An 11,244-nucleotide genomic window follows, 5' to 3' on the forward strand; every position below is an offset into this window, starting at 1 on the left:
GTTTCTTTCATGCTTTTTTAGCAAAAAATGAGTAATTAATCAAAAAATAGGAAATGTAGAGGTAAAAATGTGTCTAATCCTTCTTACGATCACAAATTGTTATGCGAATATACATTTACAAATTTTAAAATCTTAAAAACTCATGTCTGCGTCTCATGCTATCGTAATGCGATGATTTTGTAGCTGGTTTATTTTTAACCGCGATATTTGTTACTTTGATGTTTGAAAAGTGCAAGGTTTTCAAACGCTTTACCTTTTACAACTGTGTTTTATAAAGCGATGTTTTAGAACTCTCTTGTTTTTTTCTTTTCTTCCTGCGATGTTTTGTACGACGTTTTTGTACGCTAAGTTTTTGCCTCGATGTTTTCAGGGGACACCATTACATCCCCTATAGACGAAAACTACGTTATGAAATGGAACTTACAGCATAATGTAAGTTTGCAAATTAATGAACAAACATTTGCTTGTTTAATTAAGACACAATAACACGCCGAATAAATATAAATACTCATTCAGAAGACAAACAACAAAAATCAGCAATTATATTTAATCATTATTTATAATCAGGAAAAGCAACAAATTATATTTTGATTTTTTTTGGGGGGGCTAGTTTCGATGGTTTTACCGAACCACCCTCCTCATCTGCAAAACTGAAAATGAACAAGATAGGAAATAATGACTAGATAAGATAAGATTCCTGTCCAGGCTTTCTTATCTTATCTAGTTATTATTTCCTATCTTGTTCATTTGCGGTTTTGCAGCTGAGGATGGTGGTTCGGTAAAACCATCGAAACTAGTCCTGCCAAAAAAATTTTTTTTTTTTTTTTTTGAAAATATAAAGCTGATTTTTATTGTTTGTCTTCTGAATTAGTATTTGCTTGTTTAATTTGATCATTGAAGCTATTTTTTAATATTCAGCTTTCTGAAAAATATACAAAAATAGGTTAATAAAATTAAAAAGGACAGAAGATTTTTGTACTTAGATAATGTTTAATGCATCAGGTTTTTTTATTCCTTCATTTACAGAACTGTCCTGTTTTTTGGCCGTCTTCGGGCAGCTTGTACCATGGCAGCATTAAAATTGAACATGTAACTTCCGAAAATGAATATTATGGAGGAGTACTTATTCGAAAATTTAGAATTAAAAATCCTAAAGGGGTAAGTAAAAAACGTTTGTAGCTCTACAAAATTTTCTTTCATTTATGTGGTTTAGTAAAATGTTATCTGAAATTTAGAATGCCAAAACTGACTTTAGAACATTATTTAATTCAGCATTCTTCGTTAATTTTTTTTATATTTCTAATTCAAAATGCTTTACTATCTATTACCTCCTTTTTAATGATAATCGCTAAATCCACAAACGAATAACAAACAATTTAATGCTTTTCACAGTTCATTATTTGTGCTTGATGAGTGATGCAATGATTAACATATTTCATACGCAACATACGAGTGTATCTCATTTTATTCCCTTGTAGTAAGTAAAAGAAGGTCTTGTAATTGAGAAAAATTTTGTGTATTATATTTCAACCGAGATATCAGTTTTAATCGTTCCCGAATTGATTTGGGCAATTTTGTTTTCGTGACATCTGTACGTACGGACCAAATAAAGAACTCTTTTTTTTTTTTTTTTCCAAAAAACAAAGTGTAAGATGGACTTAAAAGGGAACTTTTTCGTGACGTCTGTACGTATGGGCGTTCGCATGTACGTATGTATGTATGTATGCATCTCGCATAACTCAAAAGTAATTAGCCGTAGAACATTGAAATGTTTTATATGGAGCTGTTATAACATCTAGTTGTGAAAAAACATCTAGCAGCCCTTTTGTATTGCAATCATTTCCGCAATCGTTGGTCGTAGTCATATACTTCTAATTATAGAAGTGTTTAAATGCCAACATTCATGTTTTCGCAAATTAAAAAAATCAAAATATTAATTTTTGACAAGTTTCTGACATTTTTAATAAATAATTTAAAAACTTGATTTGTGGTCAATAAATAAATAAGTAATGAATAAAAATAGATAAGTAATAAATAGTAAATAGATAAGTAATGATACTGTATTTCATAATATTTATTTAATTGCACGGGAAAATAGTAGTAGTTCGAGTATAAGAATGCTAAATTATGCTTAAATTTATTTCTTTTGTGTTTTCACGGAACCTTGAGCTACATTTTATAATTTTATTACTCAATTTTAAATGCATGACAATATAGTACATGCATTTATTAGATTTAATTTAAATTACGAAATTTTCCAATTATGAAAAGGAAATTGCAACAAAATGTTTTTATTTTCGCATTATGATAGTATGTTGTTAGTTGTAATGGTGATTTGGATTTAAAGCATTATCATCTTTTTGTTTTTAATTATTTCATTTTACATCTCTTCTTACTTACAGAAACACCGAACAATAAAGACGTTCCACTTACATGGTTGGAGAAGAGAAGAATTCGTTCCTCCGCAAGTGGATACTATAGTTCAACTAATAGCAAAAGTTGACAAATGGTCTCGTAAAAACAAGCCTGTACCTGTCATTGTTACTTGTTAGTAAGTATATCAACAACGCTGGTTAATAAATTGAATAAGGAAGAATAAGTCATTAATACATAATTGATTTATGTTTTTCTAAAAATTCTTTACCTGCATAATATTAATGTCGACGCAAAGATTTTATAACACAATTTTTCGCAATTAGTACAATTACCATATGAATGATGCAAATAAAATAAAAGTCCATTTATTTATAATCATAGTTTTAACGATACTTTTAGCTAATAGCGCTAGTTTTACGTTAATTCTTCTCTGTACCTTGTATTCCAACGTCGGGCGTTTAAACAGAGGGAAAATTTGTGATTCACAAAGATAGCCCTGTTAATCCCGCAAGAAAGTAGTTTATCCCTCAAATATTATCCTGCACTCCGAGCTGTATTTTGGAGAGTGATTTTATTAGCACTACCTAGTAACCACGGTAGCTGGAGTCGGGTTAGCGAGGCTTTTGTAAGCTGTCTTCTGTGTTATACGTATTTAATTGTTTGAATTTCTGAGATTTCTCAAGGTTGCGGTAGCTAATCTCGCTAATCTTTAGTTCTTCTACAAGACGTAAATTTCAATAAATCTTCTAGTTAAATTTTTACCTCTTGGCAATGTTCTTGGAGTTCATACTAGAATTGTTATCTTTGTACTTCTTGTAAATGAGAAAATAACGATTTATTAAAGCATAGAAACATGGGGACAGCAATTTCGGTATCTTAGATATGTCACTTGCTTTTGACTAACTTTTGGCCTCTATATCTAAACCTAACCTCAGTTTTTGCTTATCACGTCAACGTTTTAAGTTGTGAAATGCTCTCTCTTTGTCTCAAACATATAGAATACGCATATAAAGATAAATAAAGGTAAAACTTAAATAAATATATTGTTCACAAACAATAGTTTTATTCATACAAAGACTATATATAGTTAAAAATTTCATTAAAATGTAGAGCAAGCAAGGCAAGTCTTACATATGAAGAACTTGTAACGCGAGTTCTTCATATGTAATTCATATGGCCTTCCTAAATTCCAGACCTCTTTGTTCTTTGTTAAACGTTACTAATGATCTCTCTGTTCTTACTCCTAGACCTCGTATTATAGGAAAGGCATTGACGTCAGTGCCTGAGCAAAATCTTCTCGGTGATAACATCATCGGCTCGACGAACCATTTAAATATGATAAAGTCACATCACGCAAGGTATTCATAGATCGCTGGTTATTTTATATTCTAAATTAAATATTGGTGCAATAAATAAAACCCATTGCCGTAAAAATGTTTCACAATACTAAGCCACTGCATTCACAGAAACAAGCGATGGACACACTCACTGTTGAACTGCATACGACGGTCAAGGACGGTCGGAGTGTCTCGAATAATGTTTAATCTCCGGATACACTGAGCGACACGCTGATAAATAAAAGAAAAACTACGTTCTTCTCAAAAAGGAACAGAAAAAACTTCCGGAATAACAATTTATGAGGTACACATTGAACTGAATTTTTAAAATTTTAAAATTAGTACTACTTTTAAATTAGTTTTACCTATACTTGTGCATGACTTCTCGCTCGAGGTCACGTTTAGTCCGTGCTTAAAAAAAAGCTGAAAAGTAATCTCTAACACACCTCCGCCTTGAAGCACTCAAGAGGAGTTTAAATACAACCATTAGCAAATATACTAATATAACATAAATGCAGATATTAAAACAAAACATAATACTAAAACAAAATTGTTTCCCATAATAATAAATTACAAAGCAAAAAACAAGAAGTTCAAAAGTGCTTAGTTCACGGTTTGTAACAGTTCTTATCTATGTTGTTAGTACCAAGAAAGGTTTTGCTATTGCACGTTTCAGTATTCCATTTTCAGTTTGTATATCAACTACTTGAAATTTATTGTCTTTATAATACGACTCAATTTCCACTGTACAGGAAATACATTTTCCCGCTTATTCAATACATCTCCTACTTCCAGATTTTTTGTAACCCTGTGCTACTTAGGCTTGGCTTGCAGAGTTGACAATTATTCAGATCATCTCTTCCAAAAGTATTGTAACATTCGTTGTAAAATTCTCCATTTGTCCAGTTTTTTGATGCCGTTTTCGAGAAGAGTTTGTTCAGGCACTGAAGTAAGTGCCTTCCTTAACATAATCTGGTCTGGTAGATCCGGAAATTTAGTGGTGTTAGAAAGATAAATAATTCATTTCTCCTGGATACTCTGTACTTTGGATAACGCTCTAATGGAGCTGCTACCGAGAGTACGAAGTTTTAAATTGGTGTGTTTTCTTTCATTTATTTACTTTACTTTATTATGGAACAACTGCGTATACATAAAGGTGTGGCTAACGGAGCCTTAACACGGCACAAATAAGAAATAATGAATAAAGTAAATACTGAGTTAGAAGAGCTAGAAATGCTTATAATAAAATTAATCACGTATCTGAAGCAATTTTGGGTTCTGTTTTGGTATCTATAAAGAAGATGAATTAGATGAATTTGTCAGTGAGAGTGAAATTATGAAATTATTCAAGATACCAATTGATGAAATTTTGTATTTCTTTCAACATAAAGCTTGTCGTTGGGATATTACTTTTTTTTTAACGCACATAAATGCAGTATGAATTACGGCTATTATTTTGGAAAACATAGTTAATCTTATTACATGATGTTGATCTGGTTTTAATCTTACAGTGACGGTTGCAGGGCGTCAGGATTTTACTGCGCTGCTTCTTTCCTAGTTGGCCAAATTCATGACACTAGGCAAGCGGATGTAGTGCAAGCTGTACGAACAGTGCGATTACATAGGCCAGCTTTCATACCCACCGTGGTAAGTATATTGGCAAAATAACTGTTTCAATACTTGTATTACTAACTATGTAAGTAAAGCGATATAAATTGGTTAGACTAATGTATTATAAAAAATTTGGTTAAAAATTTTAACTTGTGAGTAAGTCGACTTGGGACGTTTGATATCAAGAAATCATTGATAAAATACCCTTGCAGACGCAATACGCGTCAGACATACTGCCCTAAGCAAAATGTTCTTTCAAGAGCCCTCAGGATACATTTTTCTTGTTTCTATGAAAGAAAAAATGATCATCAGAAATTATAGAACGATTTGGAGCCCTTTAACTTCTAAACCTTGAGGCTTTAGACCTGAACTTTTTTTTTTTTTTTTTGCCTAAACTGTAATCAGGCTGTCTTTTCAGGTCTGAATTAGCGATCAATGGACTGACCATTACACTGAACGAATATAGGGCAAGACTACTCTTTAATAATAAAGAATATTATGAATTTCATCTCGCTACTTCTAAAGGTATTAAAGAGCTTTCAGGTTAGGCTATAGGTTTTAATTTTAGCGTTTCCTTCCTTTATTCACAATAAAATTCTCCTAATAAGATAACATTGAGCAGAGAAGCTTAAGAGTGCTACAAGGAGAAAGGGTCTTGCATATTCGTAGGAATGATGCCAAACGCTCTTGATATAGCACAATCAATGAAAACCTGAACTGTGGAATATGTTAGATTCTGTCTATATGTTTATGTATGCGACGAAATATAAAAGCAAAGCACTGTACTTTTATTAGCAGGCGTAGCTTATAATGCTATTTTCAGATGTTGTTTATAGAAGTTGGATTAATAATTGCCTAATCCTGGTTATGCTTCCGATTTCCAAGTTATTGAGAAATTTTAAATGTGTTTTCTACATATGTGTAACCATGATTTTATTACTGATAAATCTGACATTAAGGCTCATATTGAGGGAAAACCTAGACTATGAGCTCGAAATTATAAGAGTTTATGGTAATTAACGCTGTTATCTTAATAGTTTGCCTGTAGTTTCTCTTCTACTTTTGTCACCAGAAGGAACATTAGCTGAAGTACAAGAGCGACGAATTCCAGAGTTCTAGACAGAACTTAGGCAGCCTTACTGACCTATATCTGTGTTTATGCCTTCTTGAAATTGTATTAATTTATCGGCTTTTAACTTCGGTAAGCAGCATTTGTAAATACTTTGGAAATAATATATATATTGAATTTTTAAATACTTTTTTGTAAATACTCTGGATCCGAGTCTTAGCTTAACTTATCTAGGTGTACATTTTCACTTCACACTAAATTGACTTGAAAGTTTCTTCTATATTTCCCGCAAGCTGCAGACTTTATTTCTGCTCTTGTATCAGTCTTGTATAAACGTCAGAAGAAAGTGTTAATAAATAGGTTTTATTTTGAAACTTACCTTTGAATTACGTTTTTATTGCAATTACAAGATAAGATGGGATGATAAGGAATCTGTCTTTACGGTTCTACTAGTTTAGCATTTTAAGTAGCATATAACCGTAGAAAACCAACTTTTTAAAAAAGATCAGAGCGGAACTTAATTCTTACCCTTTAAATTATTATCTCATTTATAATCATTCCTGCTTCTTATTAGCGTAGTTTCCCATTAATACAATCTTAAAAACAGAGATAAACACAGCACTCTTTAACGCAGAAATTGTTTCATGTTAATATAGAGAAGTATGAGTGCTAAATTTTAAAACATTCTGTTCTTGTTGCAACTTATCTCACTTGTTTGACAATATTACCAGAAAACTTCTGGCAAAGAGCTCAAGATTGCGTCTGTTGTTTTATTGTGACATGAAATGCGTAGGACCGCGTCTATCGTCGTCATGTTCCTTCAGCACCTTTTAAAGCGGACAGCACCACTTTGTCCATCTGTGTCCCAATTTTGAGAGTTATCCTTAGTAGCGATTCCAAGGCTGTCCCACACCTCTTTCCCTACAAGCAAACCACTCGAATGGGCTTTGGGCTCACGATGTATTTTTAAATGCCCCAGTGCCGCAAAGGCACTATATTCTTATAAACATCCATGCTGTTCCGCGATTCGAACCCAGGGCCCAATGAAACAGCAGCCAGCATCGCTGATCACTTTACCGATCAGGCGACAAAATCATTCTAGAGGTTGTTGCAAGAATAAGAGATTCTCAGTCTTGCCGAACTTGAAGTGGTCTTGATGAAGGCTGAAAGTTTGCACTAGTTTGCACAAGTTTGACCGGCAAAAGTTACTTTCATCTTCTACTCATGTTTCTTCGTGGATTTGTTCAAGTGGACGTCAGAGGAATGAGATGATAAATATTAATTTGCTCTAATTTAACTATAATATTTTATTGAAATTTTAGTATATTTTTCTAAGATATTTTTTACCTTAACGTACTGATTGTGAAAACTTAATTTAATTGATTGTAAAAGCTTTAATTTATTGCTTCTATTCTCTGTTTCAGGAGCAATACAGGTGGCTTTATGAATTCGCTTGTTTCTTGGTGTCAGAAAAAATTTTAAAATAAATTTGACTTTCTGATGGTATTCGAGACGTTGTAACAGTGCTTTTATCTCATTGAGCTTCCAGTATTATGCATGTTGTACATCTGCCGATAGTTGACAAATGAAGAAAATATCTTATTGTTTGTTTTTATGAATTTTATAGCCCATATTGTAATAAACTAATTTGTCATAATCTATTTCACATTTGCTTATTAATGTTTATTTACTTCATATCAAGTATTTATACACTATTTATACACTATTTAATTCCTGTAGTTATTCTGTTTCAAATAGTGAACAAACCAAATTTTTAAACATATATCCAATCCATTTATGATATTTCTTCAGTCCTCTAGAAATTCCATTCTTCTGTATTATCAGACAGTTGCTTTTTGTTTTAAGATTTCATTGTATATAAGCTTTTTAATAGTAAAATCCGTACATTAGACAGGTAAAATCTTTCAACAGCTCAGAAGCGTTAGTTCACGGACTTAATTTCAATGAACTAGATTCAGATTTCTTTAAGGATAACGAGCATATCTTAACTCAATCAAGGATTATGATAAATATTTCATGTTGCACGTCAGAAAAGTTTACTTAGTGTTTATTGAACTGGAAAGTACCGAAAAATTCTTGAAGGAAATGTTCATAAAATTTTAAGTAAGGGAAAGAAGAAAGATGAATACTACAAACGACAAAAAATAAAATTAACTTTACTGGCTTACAATACTAACTTTACTGGCGAATGTTCAAGTCGCTTTCCATAGTTTCATGCTGCATGACTGAAGGTATTGGCAGATACTTTAGATATTACCTGAAGTATACTGATTAAGTCATTCTAGAGTTATTGAATTGTGATTAGATACCAGGGCTTTAGATATCATTAAAAAAGGAATCATAAGGAATCAGCTCAGGAAAACTTGTTTGCCAGCTGTTTTTTCCACCTTTGCAATTTCTAAAATTGAGGCTAATAAGTTCACTAAGCATTTTTGATTAAAGACAACTTGATGCGTTTAAAAGTTCAAGTTCTATCATTCGCCGATAATCATCATATCTACCAAAGAATTGGTTGGTTCTTGGTTACATTGTCTACTTTATTGACAGAGTATTTGTTTACCTGACCATTTGTAGAATCATTAGGTTTGTTGTGATAAGAATCTTGAAGAGGCAAAGATAACCAGGAATCCTGTATTAATCCTTGCGCCTAAAAAACCTGAAAAATCAACTATCTTTTACGGCAATCGAATCAGAGATCATCCAGTTTCTAACTAGATTACTAAACTACAAAGATACACGAGAGGAATGCCGTTAATTCCTTACATTATTTCTGACTTAAAGGCTAACAAATAGAAGCAGCGAAATCTAGTTGGTTAAATCAAGAGAATGAAATATTATTGTATACAGTAGTATAAGGTCGTCAGATATACAAGATTAATCTCTTACTCAGAGACGTGAAAGGAACGAAAATACAAAGGGAAGAAGGAAGAAGTTGCTTTTGAGCAGACTAAGAATCAGTAATGTGCGAACTTGGTAATATAGATGATGATGCGAACCTTGATAGAGTTGCTATGTTTCTTATTAATAGTAATCTGCAGAAATGAGTTGTGCCTTGATGAGAAATGGCAGCCAACACCTTCAAATTTCTAGCTGGATGTGTTGACTGCTATGCTGCTAGGACACACAGAAAGACTGCGCTTAATTCTTTACAGTTTAATAGTCCTTCTCGTTTCTGAAAAGGAACGTTTCTATGCATCTGAAAGCCTAAGGTTTATTCATGCTGCATACGTGTTACAACAAATGCTTTTTCTTATTGAGAAACTGCATATATTAGCTGCTGTTTATCAACTTCTGTTTTAAAAATAATGCGTGTTAGCTCGTTCATTGGCATGACTACATTGAAAAGATTTTTTTTTTTTTTTTTTTTTTTTTTTTTGCGATACAAAAATTTTAATACTTCGAAAATCTCTTTTATATTCTGTAGATTATTAAAATAAAGAAGTGAAAGTATTTCATAAAAGGAGAATTAATTTCCTGTTTTAATTATATTCCTAGAGTAATTCTAAGGAACGGAATAGCAGAGACATGTATTATATTCGTATGTGTTATAATTACATGTTCTTGTGTGTGAAAGGAAAAGTTGATAATGTAGATCCGAAAGAGTTTCATAAACTGATAAGAATTCTATGGTATTGTATTATATCTCCGCACAGTAAAAATTATATTTCTAGCAGCATTCGAATTCCTTCATTCCTGAAGGTATTCACTGAATTAAGTAATAAAAATTTTCTTTTTAGTCTGTTAGTAGTTGAATATTTTAAATTAATTATTTCATTCGTGAATATAGTCCACGCCATTTATTAAACTCACTGCTTAACAAACTCAACAGCTTATTACAGTCATATTTCCAAACCCAAAACAGATACATACTAATCAACAGAAAAAAAGCCGTTTATTGAGCTCATCGCCACAGCTTATTAAACTCAAATTGGCAAAAACTGATTCTTCAGACCCAGAATATCCTATTTGTACCTATCAAAGCTTTTCGTAATTAACCTATTTAGAGCATTGTGGACTTTGGCTTTATCTTTCATGTTTGTAGTGCTTCAATAAAACGGGTTTGACCAAGATTTTTCTTCCCCTTGGTCCCTATACCTGTGAGGCACTGTTTTCAGAGCCTTTTTGTTCTCAATGGATTTAAGAGCGGCAGAATTTCCTTAATTTAAGTTAAACAAAAACAGCTCTCTAGAGGCATTATAAATGAGAGAAAGCTCCTTCTCGAATACCAGCTAATAAGAGGTGAAATTGCAACTTATGTATCCCATGTTTTAAGATTTTCATCTTCAGAATACTACTCTAGGGACAGATGCATTGTATTCACAAAGAATTATAAAATGTTCATGAAATGCTTTTAAGCATTACCGCTCGTTAAGGGTCTTTGAATGGGAAAGAGTGGTAACTGTAGACTGAAGAAAAATCAAGGAAAGCATAGGTCATGTTTGTATTCGTGAACTGGCAGATCGACTAGGACAATCTTTCTGTTGGAAACGTAAATTTTGACATTTGAATAAATCATTGGAAAAAGAATTTTTTTTAAAAATTTGCTGTGGGCTTAACTTGTCGAAATGTCAAGCGAAAATACTTAAGAAAAGGTTAAGCTGTTAAAAGATTTTGATGGTCTTGGTAATTGCAGCTAGAAAAAACTACATCTAAACTGCGAATGTTCAAAACAACGTTGTGCATTTTACTTAAACAGGTGACAGGTGAGAGCAGGTCCGGACACCCGGACGGCTTACATAGACTAGTCGGTATCGTCCGGATCCCGCAATTATCTGAAGCTACACTCCGAAAACAATACAAGGGAAAAGTACATGGCCATACAAGGGCAAA

At 32.4% G+C, this 11,244-nt stretch overlaps 1 protein-coding gene across 1 annotated transcript in view; it reads left to right on the plus strand.

Annotated features, from left to right (window-relative positions):
* Positions 1-8,054, plus strand: part of LOC118182736 (receptor-type tyrosine-protein phosphatase mu-like) — a 108,817-nt gene extending 100,763 nt beyond the window's left edge. The window contains exons 14-17 of the mRNA XM_035352123.2: positions 1,027-1,158; positions 2,403-2,551; positions 5,225-5,360; positions 7,818-8,054. Of these exons, the coding sequence (XP_035208014.1) occupies positions 1,027-1,158; positions 2,403-2,551; positions 5,225-5,360; positions 7,818-7,880 (480 nt within the window). The 3' untranslated portion in view covers positions 7,881-8,054. The remainder of the gene's footprint in view (positions 1-1,026; positions 1,159-2,402; positions 2,552-5,224; positions 5,361-7,817) is intronic.
* The last annotated feature ends 3,190 nt before the right edge of the window (positions 8,055-11,244 follow it).

This window comes from Stegodyphus dumicola, chromosome 6, assembly GCF_044657685.1.
Source record: "Stegodyphus dumicola isolate Sdum_Otavi_A_Nest chromosome 6, ASM4465768v1".
Taxonomy (NCBI): Eukaryota; Metazoa; Arthropoda; class Arachnida; order Araneae; family Eresidae; genus Stegodyphus; species Stegodyphus dumicola.